Here is a 25,650-nt window from a genome sequence, read left to right on the forward strand (position 1 = left end):
TGTAATTTACATTATATCACAATTCAAAAACTACTTTTATGTCAGATTGAAAAGACTACCTCTAATGGGAACATACCTTCAAGGGAGTTCTTCACTTGTAATGGAATTTCACTGCTTTGTTCATTCTTGAGAAAAATAAATCATCTATTTAGATAGGTATGTTTGAGTGGAAAATGTATGTTTTAATAGCATTTGATATATAGTCTTTAAAACAAAATCTGCCAATCTGAGAGTCAGAAGAATAAAAGCCCAATGATTATAGCTCTAAAGAAAGAGAATCAGAGACTTTCAGGATCACTAGTCAAATCCTTATGACAGATTTTGCTTTGATAATTAGGCTCAGAGTAAGGCCAGCATGACACAGGAATATGTCAAGAGCAAGACTTTCCAAATGATCAGCAATGGTGAAAATTTTCTATCTTCATTGTGATTTCTGAATACTTCAGATGTGGCTAGTAAAACTGAGGAAAGGAATACTTTATTTAAATAGTCATACATAGGTACTAAGCATGTGAAACATGGTTAGTGTGACTGAAGAACTGGAAATTAAATTTTATGACTTCAATTTTATTTTAAATAGCTTTGCATCGATAGTGACTACTGTATAGCACGGGTCTTGAGCCCCACAATAGCACCAAGTTCAGAAAGTCTTTTTCCTCACATGATATCAAGTTTAGTTTCATGCTGGCTTTTTTTTTTTTTTTCAAGTAAATTATAAATCCACACAAGGCAGAGTCTAGAAACTGACATGGTTTGATTCTGATTACAATGAAAACCAGAAGTCTTTTTCTCTTATTTCTGCCAGTTAACACACTAAAGTTTTGGTCTGAGTACATCTGCTATTAGAAATGTGGGTGGAAACATGTATAAATATATGTGTATGCATGTACACATATACATTAATATGGGCTTCTAAGATCTTGAAGAACTACTTTTCCCTGGGAAATATTATTCAATAAGGAAACTTAACATTGAGAATTTCTGACATGCTTACATTTGATTCTAGATTTCTTTCTGCCTTCTATATTTTGTAGTTGTGGGGTAGGTACCTAATACATTCGATTTTATGTCTTTGAATAAATCTAAAATCTCAATAAATGGATGGTTTTCTGAAAATAATGATATCCAAATTTATTTCAGAACATAGAACCTAAAATAGACAACAACAAATGAAAGAAAATAAAAATGTGAAAAACGGGTTATTTCCAATAGAAAGATTTGGCCACTAAGTTTTTTCACTTTCAAGGATTAACTTATTTCAATGCTACAGATATTGCTGCAGAATTCACAAGGTGAATTCTTATTTTGTAAATGGGAAAATCATAAGATAGAGGAGGCATCTTCTTCAACTGGCTAGTAAATGGAGAAGCTAGGATCCAAATCTAATTCTGACTTCATAATCCACACTCAGCCATTGTGTGAATGTCTACCTGACATTGTACTAATTTAAAAGGATTTTGATATTCAAACTTGACACCTTACATAGACAAAACTATAGTTAAATCTTACCAAAGAATTTGAATATAGATGCCAAGATAAAATAACAAATGAAAAATAAAAAATAGGTGTATGTATATCTTTTTAAAAATTAATTTTTCTTTGGTACTGGGAATTAAAATCAGGGGTATTCTACCACTGAGCTACATCCTCAGCCTATTATTATTATTATTATTATTTTAAATTTTAAGACAGTCTAACTAAGTTGCTTAGGGCCTCGCTAAGTTGCCAAACTTGCTATCCTCCTGTCTCAGTTTTCCTAGTTGCTGGGATTATAGGTGTGTGCCACCAGACGAATTCTATTTTGGACCATTGCTTGCTATGTAGGAGGTGTTATGTTAAGTGTTGCACATGCATTACTTCTTTAGGAGGTCCTAATACTATCCTTATTTTATAAAGGGGAAAATCATAAGATAGAGGAGGCATCTTCTTCAACTGGCTAGTAAATGGAGAAGCTAGGATCCAAATCTAATTCTGACTTCATAATCCACACTCAGCCATTGTGCTCTACTGAAAAACTGAATTAAACAGCATATTAAAAAATTTGCAACAAAGTAATATTTTATCATAAGATATATAAAAATTAATTCCTACTAGATCCTTTAATACCACATTAAAATGTCAAATTAAGCAATTTATGTAATCATCTTTGAAAAATGCCAAATCAGCATTCAATAAAATTCAATACCTATTCTTTTTTTTTTTAATCATTGAGGTAATGATTTATCGATGAATAGAAACTGGAACAGAATTCTGAATAGAAACAGGAACAGAATTCACTCAATACCTATTCTTGACTTAAAAAAAAAAACACTTGGAAATCCTAGAAAAGGGGAAAGTTTTAAAATTATCATTATTTACAGAATATATATTAGTATACTTAGCACATTCAAGAAAACCAACAGCAAAGCTTTAAAGTTTGAGAGAAAAATATATCTATGACATTGTCCTCTTGTATTATAAAGTCAGAAAAACTAAGAGCCACTTAAGTCCTTCAAATTTCTGAGGTTCCAAGATGTCTTCTAAAGTAATCACTTATATGATTAACACCCGGAAGTGTGGGCCTGGTTCAGGAGCAGAGGGTCTTTAAATCCCAGCAAAGCAGAGCCTATCATCACTTCAAAATAAGTGAAGGAGATTTAGACTCCATCATGAAAACTTCCTGTGGCTTCCTGTCCTACCTGCTCATTAATACCTTGAGATCTGATGCTAAGGGCTCTGACAGTTTCTCTGGTCTGGAGATGACAGGTGGTATTCGCAGTCTCCCACTGCTGTACGTAAACCATTCCTAAAAATCTGTGTGAAAGCTGTAAAAAGAAGCTAAAGGCAGGCTCTGTCCCATGACAAATAAAAAAAAAAATTATAGAATTTTATACATGTTACTAATATAACTGAGAATTTAGTAGCCATATAGAATGGTCCAAAAACCAAAAATCTACTGACCTAAGATCACTTGTCTCAAAGTGAACATACATGTAAACTATGATCCATATAAAAAATACAGAACATATCTAGTTCTCAGAAGTACCACTCCCTCCCAGTGCCTTTGCCTAATCCCATAAAGGTCACTACTATCTTAAATTTTATTGGTATCTTCTGCCCTTTTTCTTGTTTTTATCACCTAAACATGAAACTCCTATATGATACAGCTACTGCTTTCTGAACTTTACACAAATAAAAATCAATATTTTTTGTATTTATCTTTTTTTGGTCAATATTATATCATGAAATTCATCCATGTCTTATGCAGCTATAATCTTCTTTCTGAGATTATTCTATAAAATTCCATTGTATGACTATAGCATTATTTATTTATTTATTTACTTATCATTTGAGTTGTTTCCAACTTTTGGCTGTTAAAAATCTTATTGCTATGAGTACTTTTATTGACGTGCATTTGCCCAGCTTTGTATGTGCATATACAGAATAGATATGGGAGATCTGCCCAGCCATACAACTTTAGCAGATCATACCAAACCATATTCCAACATACTATATCAACTCTCACCCACACTAGTAGCATAGGTGAATTTTCATTGCTCCTCATCTTAACCATTGCTTGATAATGTGACTTAAAAATTTCACTCTCTCTGTGAGTATATATATGCATCTCACTTTGATTTTAATTTGTATTTCATCTATTATGAATAAGTCTAATACCTTTTTTTATGTTTATTAGCCATTAGATTTCCTTGAAGTACTTATGCAAGTCTTAACTATTTTCAAGTGGTTTGCACCTTATCTAATTTTATTTGTAGAAATTCTTTATGAGGACACATGTCCCTTAGTTTGTTATGGGTATCACAAAGTTCTTCTCTGACCTTTGGCTTGTCTTCTTATTCTCTTCATAGGGTTTGTTGATGATCAAATCTTTACTTGACCATTAGTCTTTTAATATTGGATTTAAGAAGCTTTTCCTACCCCGAGGTCTTGAAGATACTGTTTCATAGTATCTTGTAGACACTGGCAAAGTTTTGATTTTCACATTTTAATTTATAATTGACCTGAAATAAATTTCTGAGGATGGCATGAAGTTTCATTTTTTCTATACAGTACACTGCTGTATGTAAGCTATTCCTAAAAATGTGTGTGGAAGCTGTAAAAAGAAGCTTATCCAAGTTGCCAGCATCATTTATTGAAAAATCTGTCTTTTTCTCATTGTTCTGCAATGCCACCCAGTTCTGGATTCTCTATTAAAGTCCATTGATCTATTTGTTTATTCTTGTGTCAATCTAATGTAGTCTTAATTACTGTAACTTTAAAACAAGACTTTATTTCCAGTACACCAAGAGCTCCTACCTTGTTCTACTACTTTCAAGGTGTTTTGGTTATTTTAGGCCCTTTGCATTTCCATTGAAATTTTACAATCAACAAACATACATAAACATAAACTCACTGGAATCCACCAGGATTACTTTGAATCTATAATCAGTTTGGGGAGGATGGACTTCATTATATTGCTGAATTTTCAAGCCACGAAGATGGCATGTACTCCTTTTGTGTGTATGTATATGTGTGTGTTTTGCATACAGGATTTATAAATGAGTAAATTTTATTCCTAAATATTTGATATTTTTGTTGTGACTATAAATGGTAATATTAAAATAGTTTTCATCTTCTGCATATATCTAGAACATAGAAATAAAATAGATTTTTCATATTAAACTTTAATTCTGCAACCATTGATAAATTTATTACTAAACTTAATAATGTCTATAAATTCTTTTGGATTTTTAATCCATATCATCTGCAAATGACAGTTTTTAGTTTTCCCTGTTCAATTTTCAATATCTTAAAATTTTTATTCTTTTATTTAATGCTGCCTGAAACCTCCAGAAAACTGTTAAATGGAATCCGTAATAGTAGGTCCTTTGCTTATTACTGATTGCAAAGGACAGCTTTCAAAAATCTCATAAGTAAGTATATGTTTGCTAGGATTATTCTGAAGACAACTGGTATTAGTTTAAGCAAGTTCTATTTTATTCCTGGTATGCTAAGATTTGATCATGCATGAGGTGATTTCACTCATTTTTTTTCCTGTTAATCTGATGAATTTACATTGACTGAAATATTTAATGTTATTCAAACTTTAATTCCTCTGATAGTTACAGGACTATAATTTTCTATTTCTTCTTGGTAGGATTTTTCTAGGAATTTGTTCATTTCCTTTAAATTTACTGGCATGAGACAGCTAATGACATTCTCTTATGTTTCTTTGCCCAGGACAAAGTATCTAGTACCCAATCACTAAGGTGCCTTCAACTTCCACATGACAATGGGTATTAAAGGATGCAATATCAACACCACTTGATGCAGCTTTCCTAGAGTTCAAAGACAATACTTCCTGTGTCATATAAATAAAACACAGCCTGCATTTCCCCCAGTGGGTCTGTCCATCATCCCCTCGCTTACCTGCACTTGCTCTAGCTGACACTCATGTATGCGGGACAGGGATATTTCTCTCTCCTTGGTTACCTCTCTGAGTTCTGACAGGTAACACTGAGTTTGAGGTCATTCTTTCATCATATGAAGCCACAATGCAAAAGAAACTTTTGTTTGGGATGGCAGGTGGGAGGCAGCAATTTCAGAAATTGAAATTTTAGGGAAAGCACATAAGGAATAGTTCACAATTTATGTGGTGTCTTGTTAGAGCAGAAGATACTTTTTTACAAAAGCAGAAATGTTATTGCTTTTATTGTTCCCATTCAATGTAACTCTAAATTATTTTTAGGTATTTGGATATGAATACTTTTTAGAAGGATTACATAGATTGGTTTTTGGCCTTTATATTTATTTAAAATATTTTAATACCATGTTCAGGGCACATTTCTAGAAAATGAATTTCTCTTACTTTTCCTCTCCCAAGATTAAAAAGTATCCACAGTTAAAATCATGAAATAAAAATGAAAAAAGACTTTGAAAACAAAGATATAAATATGTAACTCTGTTAAAATCAGTTTTGGGCATAAGGGTGGAGATTTTACTTAAAAATCTAATTCTAAAAACCAAAAAGCATGATTTTTAAAAAGGAGTTTGTAACCTGAGAAATGAAGTTATTTAATGTGGACTTTAATTTGGAGTAGAATAAAAAAAGGAAAAATAATTTAGCTCAAAGACACAAACAAAAAAAATATTTCAAAGGCTTCTTAAAACCCTCTAAGAAGTTATTATTTAAACTACAATATGCCTTTTGATTTACCTAATTAATATTATTCTCCAATGAACATTAGAACATTTAGAAAATCCAAGAAAATGGTGATAAAAGTGAAAGATTTACGTTCTGATTTTGTACAAAAAAATGGCTATAAAAACACTAAAAACAAGAAAAAGCCTACAACACCATTTTAAACTGAAGAATAGACATGACAACATTCCCTGGTAAGAGATCCCACAAAATCCCACAGGGATGATGCCACACAGGAGCTGCCTCAGTCTATCATGATTATTAGTTATTGTCATACCACGACTATAAGACTGATTTTAAGGATTAAGTGAGATAAACAGCACTCTACATAGTGCAGTGACTGCTACATAATATTTAGTATATGATAAACAGCACTCTACATAGTGCAGTGACTGCTACATAATATTTAGTATATGATCATATTGATTATTAATAAATAGTTATGATTATTATAGTTTCAGAATTTTTTTAAAGTAACAAGGGTAATTACAGGACAATTCTCCATTTTTTTCACTAGCACAGCACAGAAATATATATTAATAATGAACATCTTTTCTCTTCTAGGTTGGTAAAGTTTTCAAAAGATGATATAATAAGCAAGGTTGGCAAAAGTATGACCAAAGAACACTTTCAAATGGTATCACTATTCTAGGGTAGACTTTTTGAGCAAGTAATAATACCTCCAGGGGTTTATCTTAACCCAATAATCAGAGCTGTGTCTACAGAGAGCTGTGTATATTGAATATGCATAAAGCTAAGTGTAGATTTATGAACTCAAATGCAATGGTGGTTATTTCTGCATGACAATCAAATGATTTTTCTTATTCTTTGGCATTTTCCTTACTGCTGAGATAAACAAACATTATCAATGGAACAGAGAGGACAAATATTATTATATTACAAAGAGTGATTTGGTGTGCTCATTTAACATGCTTCATCTATCACCTTCAGAGAGAAATATCAAGACTTCCAGAAGTATACACTGTAGAGACCACAGCAAGAAGAAAAGAAGTATGCCCTAATCTCAGCTTACATTCAAAACAATTAAATTTTGTTTTGTTGCCCTGATAGTCTTTGCATGTGTATGTACGCTTACAGTAAAATATGCACACATATATATGAAAATATTGATTCAAGCAGAAAATGCAAAATTATACAAGTATAGGCAGTAAATGCCATTTTTCAGTTATTAAGAATTAAATTTATGATACAATAGCAGTTCATGTCTGAGTGGTAGGCTTTTTTCTCCAGAAATAAGCCATAGTCTAGTTTGATCAGTTTTAAGGGACACCAAAACATCCCATTGATTGTAGAGCTATCATTTCTGCATCTCTAACATTTTCATCTAACCTTTCTTTTAAGTCATCCAAGCATCTTTGAAGGTGGACCTCCCCCGCTGTGACTAAAACATGTTCTCCAGTTTCCTGAATTAAAATCTGGACACAGGGATCAGCCTGGTTTAGCAGCTTCATTCCTTTCACAAGCTGGGGCATTTCACCTAGGTTAATAAAACAAAATACTGATTAAATGATATAAGGATTAATGCCATCTAAAGGTGATAGCCACAGTCACTGACAAGAAAATTATAATGAAACTCTTAGAGGAACACTTAACTTTTCTTCTAAATACTGCAGTGATGTGAAAAAAAAAAAAAAACTACCTTCTACTAATTTATATGTATAGACAGTTAACATGAGACACTCACAAGTTTATCATTAAAACTCCAAAATTGACCAATACCACTTCTTCAGATACTCAGCAGATATAAACTATTATTATGCTTGTAAATTCAACTAAATATATTGTAAAAGTACACATTATACACTTAGAAATGTAACAATACTTTCTCAAATAGTACATATAAAATAAACAAATAAACAAAAGAAGTATTTAATACATTCAAGAAACTTTACCAGAGCTTCATATTAAAAATAACTACTTGTGAAACCATTAGGCAGAAATGTCGGTTTTAGGTATTCTACCTGGCTATTTTACTAAGGAACTACTGGAACTCTTGCCCTCATTTCTGCTTGTGTGTTTGGTGTACTACTGCTGCTTCCCTACAGTTCAGGGAGCTGAGATTTCAGATGGGGACTGTTGTATACATCTTGAATTCAGTTTCTTTCTCACTCCTTTTCATATATGTAGCTGTTACTCTTCACTCAAGGTAGACCAGAGGAAGTCTCTTGCTGCTGCTTTGACTTTGAGGGCACTTTTATGTAGTACTGTTTCAATTCTACATTTGACCAAAATACTTAGCAATTCTTCAATGCATGGTTTTCAATGTGTGAAACATGTAAAACCTTAAGAACTTTCTGTAAGACTGTAGTTTTCAATATGCCTCACAAAAGTTTTATTAATTTGGGGGCAGGAAGAGAATATCAGAACTTCTATACCTTTTTATTTTTGAAATAAAGTTCTTCTAATAATAACTAACACTGTATAGCACTAACAATGTCTTGGCAAACACTTTACCAATATGATTAACTATGAGGCAAGTAAGATTAAATGGTTTCATTTTGTAGGTGAGGAAACAAGTGTGAATATAAGAAATTTGTGCTCAAAGTCAAGAACAACCAAATGGTAGAACTTGGTTCTAAAGCCAGTTAGCCAGCTACAGGGTCCGGGCTCTATAGATGGCCGTCAGAATTCTATAGGTCAGATTACATGAGCCATGTCTGGGATGCATGCATCCTGAAGGATCCTGTATACAGGATCAAAAAAGTCATCTTTGTGTGTTCCTCTTAAGCACAATGCAGTTTTCCTTTGCTTAATTTTTTTTTGGGGGGTGGTGGTGCTGGAGATTGAACCCAGAGTCTTATGCATGCTAGGCAAGTGCTCTGCCACAGCTAGCCCTTTTTTGCTTAATTAAGTAGACTTACAGATATTAGCTTAACCTTCAGAGAAGTTGAAACATGGCTTAAAAAGATTCCTAGAAAGAGACCACTGGCAATATTAATAACCCAAGCACAATGGAACAACAATAATAATTAAGGCTAAGCTTTCTTTCAGCTATCAGTCAATCACAATACATACATACAAATGCACATGTGTGAGTGCACATGCACAAACCCCTGTCTCTTTAAAGTAAAGATAATAGTTTAACAGTGAGTGAAAAATATATTTTTAATGATATTTGAAGCAAGGAGACACATTTTCAAATTAGACATTGGAAATGTTTCCATTGATCGTCATTCTGTAACACAAAATAACAAACACTTCATGTATAAACCTCTTAAAATTTGGAAGGTGTGGGGTTGGGGTTGTGGCTCAGAGGTAGAGTCCTTGCCTACCATGCATGAGGCACTGGGTTCAATTCTCAGCACCACAGAAAAATTAAAAAATAAAGATATTGTTATAACTAAAAATAAATATTAAAAAATATTTGGAAGGTGATTTTTCTACCTTGTTTAAAAAATTTTTCAAATGAATAGCTCATTAAAGACATAAAAATCAAAGCCTCCTACTTACTGACATTAGGAAAAGTAGAAAATTTCAACAGAAGCTTTGTATAAATGGTAAATGGCATTCTGAAACAATACCACAATTTAGTAAAAACAGCTGAGGGTCTATTTCTTCCATTGGGACACTATAACTTTGTGAGGTATCTTTTCCAGTGATGATAACCATTAAAACCAAGTGTTTTAACAAAGGGAACTTAGAAGCAGATCTCTGAATAGCCGTATCACAGAATGTTAAGGCAAGATTTTTACAAAAAATAAAGCATATAGTAACCAGCCTTCAAGATGGCTCTAATTTCCCTGGCCTCCTCCTGATATTCAGGATCCTATATAGTTCTCTCCAACAGTGATTCAGGACTGGTTTGCATGACCAACAGAATTCTGTGCAAGTAACGATGGGATTCAAAGGTGAATTCTGCACTACTGGCTAAAGCCAGTCACCAAGCTATACTATGGCACTAAAGCAGCCCTGTGAAGGGGGCCCCTGGGGAGAGGAGGTCCGAGCCAACAGTGACTTGGAAATATAGTTACACCTTCAGATGGCTGTAGCCCAAGGTGACTACAACCGTTTGAGCGACTCAAAACTGAACTGTTTCCAAATTCCTGACCAAAGAACTAAGAAAAATGAATGACTGGTGTTCTTTCAGGTCACTAAATTTTGGAATAATGTGTTATCTAGTATTAGATGACTAATGTGATTACACATCACAATCACAAATAAATGATATATACGCCCTATGCATGTGGGTATGTATATTTATATAGTATGTATCCAACAAAAACAAATAAAATTAGGATTATTTCATTTTAACTTCAACTTTTAAATAATTTCTATTTCTTGTGTCTTATAATTTATATGAAACACTAGCACAAAAACTTATGTACCTATATAAAACAGAGGTATATAAAGTTCTCTCTCTCTTTTTAAAACTGCTATGGATAAAGAGTGAAAGATTTCTGGAAGCCAATGACACTGATCTTAGATAAACAAGATTTCTTGAATTCCTCTTAAAGGTAAAGATTCAGAATTGTCTCTGAGGTAGAGTTTGAATCTGAACTTCACCATTTAATATCTGTATGATCATACACAAGTTAATTAATTTCTTTATGCTTCAGTTTCGCTCATGTGAGGATGAAGATAAAAACAGCATCTTAAATGCATTGGGCTGTTGAGAGGATTAAATGACATACAAAAACCTCAGTATAGAGTGTGGCATACATCAAGGATCAATGGTGATGATAAAAATCATAATGTCTTTGGAACCCTGGTGGTTCTCTGTGTTGAGTTTTGAGTAGACCCTGGGCACGAAGCACAGACTGGCCATCATGGCCCAGAATTTGGGAAAAAGAAAAGTAGAAAAACAAATGCTTATAATTTGCTTCTCCCTGAAAGAAGAGTAAAAAGCTAAGACCTGGATTAGTCCGCCTAGTTTCTCATGATGAAAAAGAAGAAAGGCTCTGGGGATACATGTTCTATTCAAGTTGAATAACAATGGCTTCATCAAGGGCTCCTCAGGGGCAGTATTATTAGGGAGTCTTGCTACAGGATGTAACATTTAAATAATCATTAGACATAGAAACCATGGAAAAAGGAGCAATTGCCCTCAAGTAAAGATGAATATACGATTCTAGGCAAAGAGAAAACAGAAAATAAAAAATCCTCTGAGGGTTGAGGATAGCACTAAGAAAAGTTTTCTGATATTCTTAATGTAGACTAAGATGTTGACATTACAGAAACACCAAGAAGACAGGTTGGTGAGTACAAAATTCAAACAAAGAAATATGTAAATTGGGTACTTCAGTTACACAATCAAGATATGCTCGTAAATCCAGCAAAAGCAATATTTGATAGGAGAGAGGACCAACACTTCTTTTAAAATTATGAAGACAATTGTGTGGCCCTTCGTTAGTTTATTTTTTACAAAGTTCAGAAAAATAAATGAAATACATATGAGAATATGCACTTTGGCCTTCAGATGGATAATCCTAGGTAATTCTCTTATTAGACTACCTCATTTCCGGACAAAGTAAGTAAAATTAACCTTACTGAGAGTCTACGCTGGGACAGGAAATAAGCCTGTTATTAGGACCCTCATCTCACACAGCAAAGCTGCACAGAAGCTGTTTCTGCTGCCCCTGTGGGGTTAGGCTTTTTCCCTGGCTTGGATAATAGAGCACAGAGTAGCACAAAACTATCAAATACCCTTTTAAAAATTATAACTTTCTATTAAAATGGTATAGCTGAAATTATTCATTAGTCAAATATTCATTAGTCCTGTTTAAAGAAACTGAACTTTCTTATACTATATGTGCTTCTTAGGATTAGATTCAGTGTACGGTGACCAGAGAACAAATCCATGAAGGGTCAGGATCTGACAAAACTATAAAGAAGAAGTGGACTTTACATGGAGAGGATAAATTACAGCAGCAGTCAAAGCACCATCAGTCCACAGTGACAACCCAGAAAGAATTCCTGTCTCTGAAGCCCCAGGCAAAGGCTGTTTACTAGGACTGAGCTCAAAGGTCAGAGGTGCAGTCCTCCAAGCATCTGCTTGCTCTAGGGTTCCAGGAACCCTTCAAGGGCAAAAGATATGTCTTAGAACTTGAAGGGAAAATGAGTCTTTACAGGACTCTAGCTCTGGGAAGTGAGGATAGGCAAGTACAGGCGCATTACATACCTCAAACAGAAAACTATTCCTTTACACATTTGTTCTTTAGTTCCCTTAAAGCAAGGTATGAAGCTTCTTTACTACCACTACTGCAAACAGCAAAGTCACAGGCAGAAGGGGCCAGTGACAGTCACCAAAAGAGAAATACAAACATTAACAGGATTGGCCAAGCAAATAGGAAACACCCAAACCAAGGATCATTATCTTAGGGTCAGACATGGAAATCTCATTGCCAGCAGAAAAGGGACAAGAAGGGGTTTCTAAACAGATAGTTTAGATGGTAGATTGTGAACCAATGAGCTTGGGATTAGATTCTAACTCAGAAGTAGTCAAATGAGCTTTGCTGAGCTACAACCCTATGCCAGGGTTATGGAAGATGCAGACATGAACCTATCATCAAGAAGAATATGGACTCCGGAAAGCAAAAGTACCAACATGACAGATGCTCTTTGAAGGGTTGCTTCTATCATATTCTTGAACAAAAATTCATGGTATGTTGCTGAATAAATCATGTGAAGTCAAATAATAAACACATGCATTTAAAAAGTATAATGAATATCATATGCTTTTAAAAACAAGATTATCTTACTTGGGTGCTTTGGCTCAACAGCAACTCTCACAATAGGTGTGGCTTCAAAGTTGAGTGGTATAAATGGTGGGCAGGATGGCAGGCTACACAGTGTTGCGGATTTTAGCACGAAGTCTTGCAAGCCTCCTATTCCTGCAGGGAGAAAAAGATCCATAGGGTCAAGAAGGATAGTTAAATTCTGAATTTATATTAGAAAAATAACAGCTATCAACCTGGTATATATGTCTCAGGGCCAAACACCTCCAAAATGTTGCAAAGAATGAGGCAGAGCTGTAACATGTCTCTATTAATTTTTTTTTTTTTTTTGCCTAATCCACTGGAAATTTGAGACTTAATTATGTGATGTTGCTATGGAGTACCTGAACCTAAACTACTCCTCAGCCAATTCCATACCAATCCACTCCAGACTCCTAGCTCCTTATTTGCCTTTGAGCAGATGGCAGCAGACAGAATACCCCAGGAGAGATGGAAAGGACAATCTGAATCTCAAACCCAGAACATGAGTGGCCAACATTTTAAAGCACATTGTCTTTGGGTTAATGTAAAGACTGGGGAGGGGAGGAGGGAAGAAGCAGTTATAGGGTTTGAGGAAAGGTGAAAGAAGAAGAAAAGGGTAGGCGTATTTAGTCAGCATCTGCTTTTGCATCTTGTGCAAAAACAACCAAGGAAAGGAAGAAGGACACCACTTTTCTGCTTTCAGTTGGCCAAGTAATGGGCGGGGGTAGAAAGATAGGAAATCACCTGACCAAGCAATCAGCCTGATGGAGGGGAACTGAAGCACAGGCTTTAGACACACACCTGGAAAGCAGCTGAGAGATTTCCTACTGTCTGGCTACATAGTGTGGAAACCTCCCTTTGATACCTCACCTGAATGCATCCAGAATTCATCACCCCACTAAATTAGAGGAGAGCTTCAAGTGTAAGAAAATATTACTTATGTTCTGCTAAAATCTGTTGTCTTCCCATTTCCACAACTTTTTTGGGCTCAGTTATCCAAAGGTCCACAGAAAACACGCTTCTTCCATTTGCTCTAAATTTTCTTAGAATTTTTAAGGAATCTGTCAGATCCTTCTACCTTGGTTCAGCTCAGGGCCTGATTTCCAGACCTTTCCTATGCATGGGACCCTACTGACTACAGTTTCCATGGTGCTAAATCCTCTCTGTGCCCCCAGCATAATACTTCTTTGGTCAAAGCCTACATTTCTTATTTCTGTACCTCTTGGCATAGCACACAGAAGCCTGTATCTGGCTACAGCTCTGGTTCATGTCTCCCCCTGGAATCATGATGTAACAAATCTGGATGAGTCCAAGTTTCCACCAAGACTACTAGAAATAACATCATCACCAGTCATGCTAGGGGTTCAGGAAACCTCACAGTAAATATTCCCCTTCAAACTTCCTTCATCCTGCTTTTGACCTCTGATCAGCATGCATTTCCTTCCTGCACACACAGCACATGGTTTCAATGAAACCATAAATGCTCTCTTTCCTCTGTATCACAAGGGGCACAAGCTGCAGATGATCAGTAAATTTTGAATACTGTCTGTTTGAACTTCTGGTTTATATTTTGCTTTTCCAATTACCAAATCTATCTTGCTATTTAGATATACCCAGATCTGTTGACCATGATTATAATTCCCCCAAAAAACAGAAAAGAAAAAAGTCAATACCATAATATCCCTAGACTGGGAATTTTTGATAAAGGCAGTGCTCCAAAGACAGCAAGACATTTACTACCTGTATTACATGTCACTGTTCTTACTTATTTTAAAATATAATTCTAAAACTCAAAAACAGGTTATCTGGGTGAATCACAATAAAGTAACTTTCTAGATATGCTACAGGACTATTTTCACTTCAGTCAAAATTATGACAAAAATGAGTGATAGTTTTGTCACATAAAGTAGGTTTGTTAAAGCACTTTTCAACTGGGATGGGGAATGAGGGACATGTTTCCCCTGGGGAATCATTTCAGAATTTCTGAGATAGGAGAAGAAGTCCAAAATTAATGTGGCATTGATTTGGTTTTGTTTACTACATTTATTTTCAAATTTCAAGGATTAAAGAGGGTGTAAGTTTTTTTAATTGTGAAAAATAAAAAGCATATAATCTTAAAAAGCTAGAGAGAAATAAAAATAGGTTGAGGAATGTGAACTCAAACAATTCACTGGGCAGCAAAAATTACTTTTTTATAAACACCTGTAACTTTTGTCTGGTTGAAGATAAATTATCCAAGTCCTTTCTGATCATCATTCTTTTTTATACAAAAAATAATATTAGATAAATTAACAAGTTAACTCTATCTCACAGACAGGTTAAGAGATTACAATATCTAACTAAATACTGAGTTTTTCAGCCCTTCCTAGGTTCTTTACCATACGGTGCAAATTCTTCTTAATCAAAAACTAGTATTTTTAGTATGTAAACATTGGCAGGCCAAATTATTTTCCATGCTGTCTCTAATGTTCTCTTTTAAAAAGAATCCCAGAAACAAACAATTTCAATAAGAGCATCTTTTAGCAATATTTTCCAGAGACTGAAAACACTGGGGCCTGAGAAATGGATTAGTTTTCTGTTGAAAACTTTTTTCTCTTTCTAACAACTCCCTGTTGCACAGGTTGAATCAATCTAGGATGAAGTTACACTGACAACAGGAAGATGGTAAAACCATTACTGAATACTAATCTGCTTTCTGAGGACCAGTCTGCTGGTTGTCTGGATAGAAGACAGCAATAAGAAAAACTTGAATTTGTAAAGTACTCTTACATCACTGCAATAGAAGGATTACTAAAATTAAAAAAAAAATGTGGGTAAATATGTTAATAATACTCTGGCTAACAGACAGTCCCTTAATCTTTTATTTCAAACTGACTTTAACACCCAAGAACATCAACCTTAATTTGTTTAGGCTGGAATGAGTGATTCCTTTAAACTTTGGCAGGAAATTTAAGTTACACATCATGGACATTCACACAGCCTCAGATCTGTGATAGCCTGAACACCACTTTGGAACAGGTATCAGGATCTTTTTAGATTCTTAAGATGGCGAGACTCTGAGAACCCTTGATTTTGGAAGATCACCTTCTACTCTGGGCCCTTTAGTTTTTGTATATCAAAGTAGCCCATATTCTCTGCATCCAATTGTGTGCCCTGGTTCTGTAGTTTCCTTAGAAATTCAGAGATTGATGCAACTACAAAGAGTGTCAGGCAACCTACATACTTTATAACCCTTGTCATAAGGCAGGTAGACAGGTAGGTACATAAATATAAAAAAAGGCTTTTCCAATCTGCTTGGCCAGTATCACCAAAGTAGATCAGTATGGGTTAGCTAAGCTTTCAGAAGATGGGTCAAGTCTGTTCATTATGCTAAACAAGTCCATTAAATCCATTTCCCTTTAGCTTCTTGGTGTTATGGAGACCCTAGGGAAAATTCTGCAATAATGACATCACTGTGTCATTTTTTTTTTTCATCTCACAGGAACAGATGGAACTAATAATAGTTCTTCAGCAAGCTTACCAAGACCTGTGGGTCCTTTTCTTAGAAGAGAGAGTAAATGAGGAGAAAAAGTAACACCCTAAAGAATCAAAAACTTTGTGAGATGTGTACAATGAACACCTTTGTCTGTATTTGAGAAACATGTCCCTCAGTATCCTGAACAAGGTATGCCCCCCAAAAGAATCCAGATCTCCATTCCTATGGAAAGAGACTGACCCAAATGGAGTTTGGCTCTCACCAAAGGAATCAGAAATTCATCTTGGGCTTTGAAGCAGGGTAGAACGCCTGAGCACTGCCTAGTATTTTCTCTAAGAAAAGAGAAGGGCAGTAAAAAGAGTCTTCTGTTTTTTGTTTGTTTTTTTTTTTTTTTTTGAGAGAGAGAGAGAGAGAGAGAATTTTTTAATATTTATTTTTTAGTTTTCGGCGGACACAACATCTTTGTTTGTATGTGGTGCTGAGGATTGAACCCCGGGCCGCACGCCTGCCAGGCGAGCGCGCACCGCTTGAGCCACATCCCCAGCCCTTCTGGTTGTCTTTTGATATGTCACACTAGTACAAAAAGGATCTACAAGAGGCTAGCCAAGGGAGAAGAGGTAGTATGTAATTCATTAAAATATTTAAAATAATGTTTTCTACTGGAACAGAAATATATATATGAAGGATTGATAATATGTAGTCTTGTAATGGTGGGGAAGGGGATTCCAGGACACAGTCACAGCACAGACAAAGCCCAAAGTGTTCTAGGAATCTGAAATAGTTCAGAATACCTAAAGAGTACAAATACAGGGCTAGCATGATACAAGGCCAAAGGTAAGAGAGGTAGGTGATAAAGGACCTAAATATCATGTGAAAAAGCTCAGACTTCATTCTGAAGGCAATGGACACAGAGAAATGCTAAGAAACTAGAGAGCTGAGCTGGTGATGTCAAAGTTATGGTAGTTTGCAGGAAGTTGGCAAGAAGAAACAAGGATAAAACCCAAATTTCTGGCTTGACAACCAAGCAGATAATTACTAGTTCAAAACACTTCTCTGCTTTTCTTGTAGTTTTATCATTTTGGTTATCATTTATATCATTTCTTTATATAATAAATATTTTTAACTGTCATATTTTTCTCCAGATATTAGTTTCCCTTCTTTTTTTGCATCTGTTTTTTCTTATGAGTGTTTTCTATGTGACACTCTTTTGAGTGTTTTCTTGGTGACTAAGATCCAATGCTTAGAAAGTTCTGTTTTCAAAGAACTGATTAATATTTAGTCAACTTTCTGTTAGTCTTTCAGTGATTTGAGTTTTAAGGGCAAGAATACAAACCAGGTACTTTGTAAAGCTTGTTCAATGAATGAATGAACAAGAACACTACTACTGTCCTTATAGAATTTAAAATTTGGTTGTGGGCCAAAGACAGATAAACAAGCAATTGTAATGCAATGTGACAATTATATCTATTTTTCTCATGCAGAGAAAGTGAAAGTGTACAGGAAAGGTTCCAGACTTCCTGACATACAGAAGTGGGGAGATAAGTATGCAGAGGAGGTGGCAAGGGTTCAAGGTGTGGGAAATGGCACCATTGGAGGCCCAAGGAAGAAGCCAGGTTCCTTACTGACAGCTGCAGTATAGAGTATAAAACATGACTGAAAAGTCATTTTCATTCCCTTTATTCCCACTTCTCTGGGATCTTGCAACTGCCATCAATTCCTTCCTTCAGTGAACATGTATTTTTGTTCAGCTTGATCTAGAATTAGGGGGATTAGAATTTAACTACAGTTTTAACCATATGCAATAAATGGTAGTGGCAGTGATGATTATACACAGATTTATAATCAAATTTAGAATCAAGTTTAAGGTATGATATGAACTACACATTTTTTTGTATGTATTAGTTAACTATGAAGAAGAATGTAATAACATTTTTATAATACATAAATTCATATTCATAATCACATTCATTTATAAACTTTATATCCTGTCCCACTGACCTAAATTTGTATTTTGTATAGTAACACATGCTTTTAAGTGATGCTCCTTTTAAATGTAATTAATTCCAACTCAAATCACCTAAATAAATGGGGGTATTTACAAAGGCCATCATGAAAGGAGCATAAAATACTTATTGGAGAACAATGCTGGAAATTTGTTTGAAGACAAAAAGCAAAGAGAAGAAGAAACAAGAAGAGACATGGCTTTATGGGACCAGGAAATCATAACCTGACTCCTTCTACCTTTGAGCTCTAAATATTTCCAATTAAAAACAGAAAACAGGTCATTTCTGGATGAAATGGCAACTCCAGCACAGGTACACAAAATATCCTGATTGAAATGATCAAAGCAACAGAAAAATAAGGAAACCTGAAGGACTAGGCGAAACTAGAGAAGGGCACCACCCGCTGTGAGCTATTTCTGTTTGCTGTGGATCAGATTAAAGAAAAATATTAAGGGTCAATTCTTCTCTCTTGAGAAAGCAGCATGACTTTGGGGGTGGGGATGCATTGCCAGTGAAGTACTGTAGTCTGTTACACAAAACAAGTGGAAAAGCATGAAGAGACCAGAAACAGACCAACACAGGTGGGAATGTGGAAATGGTGAAGGGGCAATAGTCCCCGACAGGAGGCCCTATGAAGTACAAAGCACTGAGATAATTAGCCAATGAAATGGAAAAATAATTAATAATATAATTGTACCTGTATCATATACTCTTCAGAAAAATAAATTTTATATGGTTCAAAGAAATAAATGTGAAATATAAAAATTTTAAAACATAAATCTCAAGATATTAAGATTACAGACCCAATACATATCATTACACTAAAAAAAACTTCATAACAAAAGATACTGAAACTACGAAACAGATGTTTCCAATGTCTTAAAAGAGAGAATTGTACACACACCCAAAGATCAAGTAAAAATCAATGAGAAACGAATGGGCAACCCAACAGGCATACAGGTCAAGAATATAAGCAGTTCCAAGTAAAGACTAAAAAGAAGATTTAGGTAGTCAAAAAACAAATAAAAGGATCCTAATCTCATTAATAAAAAAGTAATGCAAATCAAAAGATTTTATTTCACACCAACACAAGTGGTATAAGTCTGAAGAAACCATTCATTGACAAGTATGTGCAAAAAATATTAGGTTTTGTATACTGTATGTATACTGTGTGGTACAACTATATGGCAGAAAAATTCTGCAATGTCCAACAGCAGGACTGTGCAATCACCAACCTGATTTCTAGGTGAACATCCTAGGGCAGTGCTGTAAAGAAGTACAACCGTGAGCCAAGAGTGGTAATGCTTTCCTAGGTGATTTAGTAACTGACAAGGGCATTTCTGGTTGCCTACTACTGGTATTTGCTGGGCAGGGGCAAGTACTTTATAATTTATCCCATAAAGGAAATTATCCCCTTTCTTGGTAGCTTTTGAGAATTGTGTTGGATAAACCTGCTAATAATAATCTGAGCTTTAATCTAATTCCATTTTAATAACAAATTATTTTTTGCAGTCTGAATTTTTAAGAATGGAATTACCATGCAGATCAATGGAAGAATGAACCTGTTCTGAAAGCAAGCTATTTGCTGTTACCAACAGCCATTTATGGCAACTGAATCATCAATGTGATACCTTTCTAACAAAGTACATTTGTAACTGTCACATAAGCTTGATGACTCCAAGTATCTTACTTGATTATACCTTCTAGTACATTTAAACTAGAGCTTTTATGTACTGAAATGCTTGATTTTATTACAAATTAATTCCCTTTACATTATATTTCAAGTATTTAATGTGTTTGAAATTATGTAGGTGGGCAGATATTTTATCTTTGAATTTCACTTCTGGGTGGAAAGGTGAAGTTATAGTTGTATAAAAATAATGTTTGGGTTTTAGAAGATTAAGAATTGCTGCACTAAAGAGACTCATCCACGTGCACAAGGAACGTGTTCCGAAGTGTCCACTGCAACACTACAACAGCAAAAAAATTGATGCAACCTTAAACATTCATCATCAGAAGACTGGATAAATTATGATAAATCTATGTAATTGGAATCAGCACACAAAATCTAGAAAACACACAAGGTCGCAAACAATATTGTTATGCAAAATTTTTAAATTATGTATAAAACAAGTTTTAAAAAAGAAAAAAATTCAACATAAATATGTGTGTGTAGCTCACAGACATCTAATGAACCCACAAATAAATTTTAAATCTTCACAAAAAGAAAATACATAGCAACCTTAAGAAAATGATTACTATGGGAGAAGGTGGGAGTTATTAATGGGATTAGGGAGAGATACAAGGGCTTAAATTACATTTCACTTTGTATACAAATATTTGATATAATTATGAAAAAACATTAAATTAGTTAAATCTGGATTGTGGGTATGTGAATATTTATTATATTCATTTTGATATATTTAAAACTTTCTAAATTTTAATGATTGTTACATAGGATCACAACTGATTTTTATCTTATTTCTGTAACTACCAGATAATTAGCTTTGATTGAACTGATTTAAAAACTATTATTTTTTACAATTTATTTATCTAGCTGGGTGCAGTGGTGAATATCCATTATCCTAGCAGCTCGGGAATCTGAGGCAGGAGGATCGTGAGTTCAAAGCCAGCCTCAGCACAGGCAAGGCACTAAGCTACTCAGTGAGACCCTGTCTCTAAATAAAATACAAAATAGGGCTGGGGATGTGGCTCAGTGGTCTAGTACCCGAATTCAATCCCTAGTACCTCCACCAAAATTTTATTTATCAATTAATTCACTAATTATCATATTGGCAATTGAACCAGGGCTTTGTGCAAGTTAGGTGAGTGTTGTATCATAAGCTACATCCTCATCCCTTCTTATTTCTTATTTTGAGACAGGGCTCACTATGGTCTCACTAAATTGCCCAGGCAGCCTCAAACTTACCATCTTCTGCTTCAGCCTCCCAAGCTGCTGGGATTATAGGCTTTTGCCACCTGCCCAGCTACAATGCATGTACATTAAAGTTATAACTTCAAATGCATAAATATATATAAAAAAATACATATATGTGTATATATTAAAAATTTTTTTTATTTGACTCCAAAGTGTCAATAAGGACTCTCTGGATAATGGGATTATAGATGATTTTCATTTTATTTTGTTTTTCTACATTTAAACTAATGGCTCAGAAATGTACTATTTTTAAAAAATATGTTTTAGTTTTTATAGTTGGATGCAATACTTTTATTTTGTTTATTTATTTTTATGTGGTGCTAAGGATTGAATCCAGTGCCTCACATGTGTTAGGTGAATACTCTACTGCTGAGCCATATCCACAGCCCCCAGAAATGTACTATCTTTATGATAATAAAAAATTTAAAACACATTTAAAAAGTTTTAAAAATGTTGCTTCTGTGTCTTCAATGTTCACATTGTTTGAATTACCATAGAGCAATAAAACCTGGAATTATGCTATAAATGGACTACATTAACATTAATCAATTTTGACCCCAGAATCTAAGACTTCGGTCTCCCCTCTGACTTCCAGACTTGGATTTCCCAGTGCCTGATGCCCACAGAGGGACTTTGGATTCCTATCTGACAGGGAGCTGAAATGTTTTGTGGGTTAACCAAGGTCTTGAGAGAGGCCCGGGACAGCCTTAGACCGAAGGCTGGTTGTGATGAATCTCAGTCCCACTGACAGACCTCATCTCCAGATCCACTTATAGGCCACCTTGGCATTAGGCATGGGCCAGCAACACCTGGGATCACTGAGACCTTTTCCAAGGGTTAAATATTGTCCTCAGTATTAGGAACTATGGAATTTATAAGAGGTTCTGTAAAATCTTGTAGTCTAATACATTATAATTTACTTGAAAATAGTTGAATGGACATCTCATATAACTTCTGTGCTTTTTAGATTTATTTTATTAAATATCTACTGGCTACTCATGTTTACAAACCTGTGCTGAACACCACAGGATAGAGACAGATGAAGAAATGAGAGAGCTTGTATTTGATATGCTGTGTTTGTTTTTAAAATGCTCCTATAACATTTAAAAATTATTTTTTAACTGATTCATAAGATAAAAATTATACACATTAATGGAGTTTCATATCATGTTTCAATCAATGCATGTAATTACATTGCATGTTTAAATCAGGTTAAACATATTTATCTCCCCAAACATGTTATCATTTCTTTATGATAAAAACTTTCAAAATCCTTTCTTCTAGCTTTTTTAATAGATAGTACATTATCATCTATGGTCACCCTATTGTGCAATAGCATAACAGAACTTTTTGCTCCTAAATGTAACTTGGTTTCCATTGGTCACTCCTATAGCATTTTAAAAACTCAGTCACATTGTTGCTGATTAATTATGCCAATCCATGCACCTTGAAGCTTGAGACTATTGCCATATGTCTGCATCTTGATGTGGCATAGACACTGTGGCACAGATATAGCTTCCTTGATATTAGAATCTCCTGAGGAAATGTAATTCCCAAGGGGAAAAAGTAACTGTATTAGAATGTTAACTAATTTTTAAGTAAACAGGTCATTTCAATTCAGACCAGTATCTTCTCCATCGTATGCATTATTTCCTGGTGAGAAGAAGCAACTTTCAAAGCAGTTTTGTTATCATAGACTGCAAATAAACTAAAAACAACATCTGACAAGTAACACAAAAAAGAATACTACAGAACACTTCTGACTTTGGAGTAAGCAGAGGTTTCTTAAACAGGTCATATAAAGCACTAATCATAACAAAAAAAATTGAAAAATCTTAAACTATATTAAAACTACGAACTTCTATTTATCAAAAGATAACATTAGAGAGCAAAAAGCAACTCAGAGGGTTGGAGTTGTGGCTCAGTGATAGAACACCTGCCTAGCATGTGAGAGGCATTAGGTTTGATCCTCAGCACCACACAAAAATAAATAAATAAAATAAAGGTACTATGTCCATCTACAACTGAAAGAAAAGTAACTCAGAAAATATTTGCAATGCATATATCCAAGTAGGGACTTTTACAAAAAAATAAATAAACAATACCTACAAATCAATATAAAAAAGGTAGAGAATTTAAAAAAAAAAAGTGTGCAAAGACAGGCTGTTCACAGATAACTAAAATTTAATGGTCAATAAATGAATGAAAAGAAGCAAAAGTTCACCAGTCTTTAGGGACATCAATGCAGGATATTACCCCATACACATAGAAATGGCTCAAATGAAAATGAAAACAAAAGCAAGTGTTAGCAAAGACAGGAAGCAACTGGAACCTTTAGATATTTCTAATAGAAACATACATTCATATGGTCACTAAGCTAAAGCTTACACTTAATCTATGACTCAACAATTTCTCTTCCAACAGAAAGACATGTAGAAGAATGTTCAAAACAATAATATTCATAATGGCCAAATACTGGAAGTACTTAAATATCCACCAAAAGAGCAGCAAATAATTAAATCATGGTAGTCACACAAGACAGTGATGACAATGAACAAATCACAACCACATGCAATGTTGTGGATGAATCTCACAAACAGAATGTTGAATGAAATAAGCCCAACACAAGCAGGCATTCCATATGATTCAATTTACATATAATGATTCAATTTAAAATCAGGTAAATCTAATTTATGATATTAGAAGCCTGGAGAGTTGCTACCCCTAGGGGTAAGGAGGGCAGTAACTGGGAAAGGAGATGGCTTCAGGGATGCTGGTAAGATTCTGCTTCTGGATCTGGATGTTAATTACACTGGCATGTATTCAGTTTATGCAAAATCATTAAGCTATGCATTTGTGATTTGCATACTTTTCCATATGCATATTATGCATCAATAAAAGGTTACTTAAAAGTTACTTGACACAAATTACGTAGCTATTTTAAGTGCTTCTGAGTCTTTCAGAGATGCCAATAACTGCAACTAATAATGATCAATTATTTCAGAGCCTTTAAAAAACAACTGGCAGCAGAAGAGACAGCACCTGGTTTGTCTCCTTGTATCATTTCCCTCCACGTCCTCCAGTGACTAATAAAATTAGTCTTGCATTGCAAAGGCCTTACAGAGATTCTCTTGAGCATGTCTGGCCTCAACCAGATTGCTTCCTTATTGCCGAAAGTGCAGCCAAGCCTCCTCCTGGCTGCATATTTCTGTCCACTCTCTGGTTCTTGACACATTGTGGTTCACACAGAGTTTCATTTTAAATATCCATTGGAAGATGCTCAAAAAGGTTTATAAAACTACCTTTTGTTGTTGGTCTTCTTCATTTTTTTTCAAAAAAACAAAACAGTCATCAGAAAACACCATGTTTTTCTACTGTTGCCTTTATTAAAAAAAAATCCATGTGTCCCCTTCCATATTTACCATCTACCACTGCTAAAATCTAACTACCATTAGAATATAATCTCATTCCAGATCATGGGGAACATTTCTTTGGTGCTGAGAAAATACGCTGCAAGATGTGGATCAGCAAGATAACACAAAGGTAATTTCAAACTGAAAATTTCCACAGCTTCTAATAATGATGGCCTTATGAAGCAAATCTCTGGGGAAAGAACCATAAAATACTGTGAGGTGAGATTATCATTTCTAGTTCACCCAAATTAGAAGACTCACAAGGAGAAATTAGGGGCACTGGCTATTTTCACAAACAAGTATTTATTAGCAAACCCTGCCCCTTATGAAAATTGTTGCAAACTAAGATATCCTACCATAATGCATTAAATAAATACTGATGGAGCATCTGTGAAAAGTCCTCATGACAGAATAACACAAACCATTTTCTCAAGGCTACCCCACCTATGTCTATTATTACTGTTAAGATTAACAATAATTACCAAATTCCACCAACTTTCTGTCCCTATCAGTTTAGAGAAGGCCTTATTTGGAATGTATTCATCAACTAATCTGGGAACACCAGGGGCTGTTCTTCGTGGGCCCATGAGTTCACACTTGTCATAGACACGTGGACACTAATGTTGTCAGGGTGCTAATTCTGTAGGTGTCTCTCAAGTAGTAGAAATGCTTCTTCTTCTTTATGCTTCACTCAGAGGGTTTAAAACATGGCTGTGACCCAGCATTTTCTAGACGGTGAGTCTTCAAAGTTCAACTTGAGGCTTCCAAAGTAAAAGTACTGGGAGCAAAAGGACTGGGCCAAAAGACAAATCAAGTGACAAGTAACACACCTTTCGTTCCACTTAAGACTAAGGCTTGGCTACTGGATTACCCAGTCATGACTGGTTTCTTTTTCCTTAGTACCTCAATCCCCTGCAGGGCCCA

At 34.8% G+C, this 25,650-nt stretch overlaps 1 protein-coding gene across 3 annotated transcripts in view; it reads right to left on the reverse strand.

Moving 5' to 3' along the window:
• Efl1 (elongation factor like GTPase 1) overlaps positions 1-25,650 on the reverse strand; it is a 136,723-nt gene that overhangs the window by 21,509 nt on the left and 89,564 nt on the right. For all 3 annotated transcript variants that reach the window (XM_026388182.2, XM_026388183.2, XM_026388181.2), the window contains 2 exons: positions 12,901-13,032; positions 7,532-7,679 (listed from right to left, as the gene is read on the reverse strand). In XM_026388182.2, coding sequence (XP_026243967.2) covers positions 7,532-7,679; positions 12,901-13,032 — 280 coding nt within the window. The remainder of the gene's footprint in view (positions 1-7,531; positions 7,680-12,900; positions 13,033-25,650) is intronic.

This window comes from Urocitellus parryii, chromosome 6 (assembly GCF_045843805.1).
Source record: "Urocitellus parryii isolate mUroPar1 chromosome 6, mUroPar1.hap1, whole genome shotgun sequence".
Taxonomy (NCBI): Eukaryota; Metazoa; Chordata; class Mammalia; order Rodentia; family Sciuridae; genus Urocitellus; species Urocitellus parryii.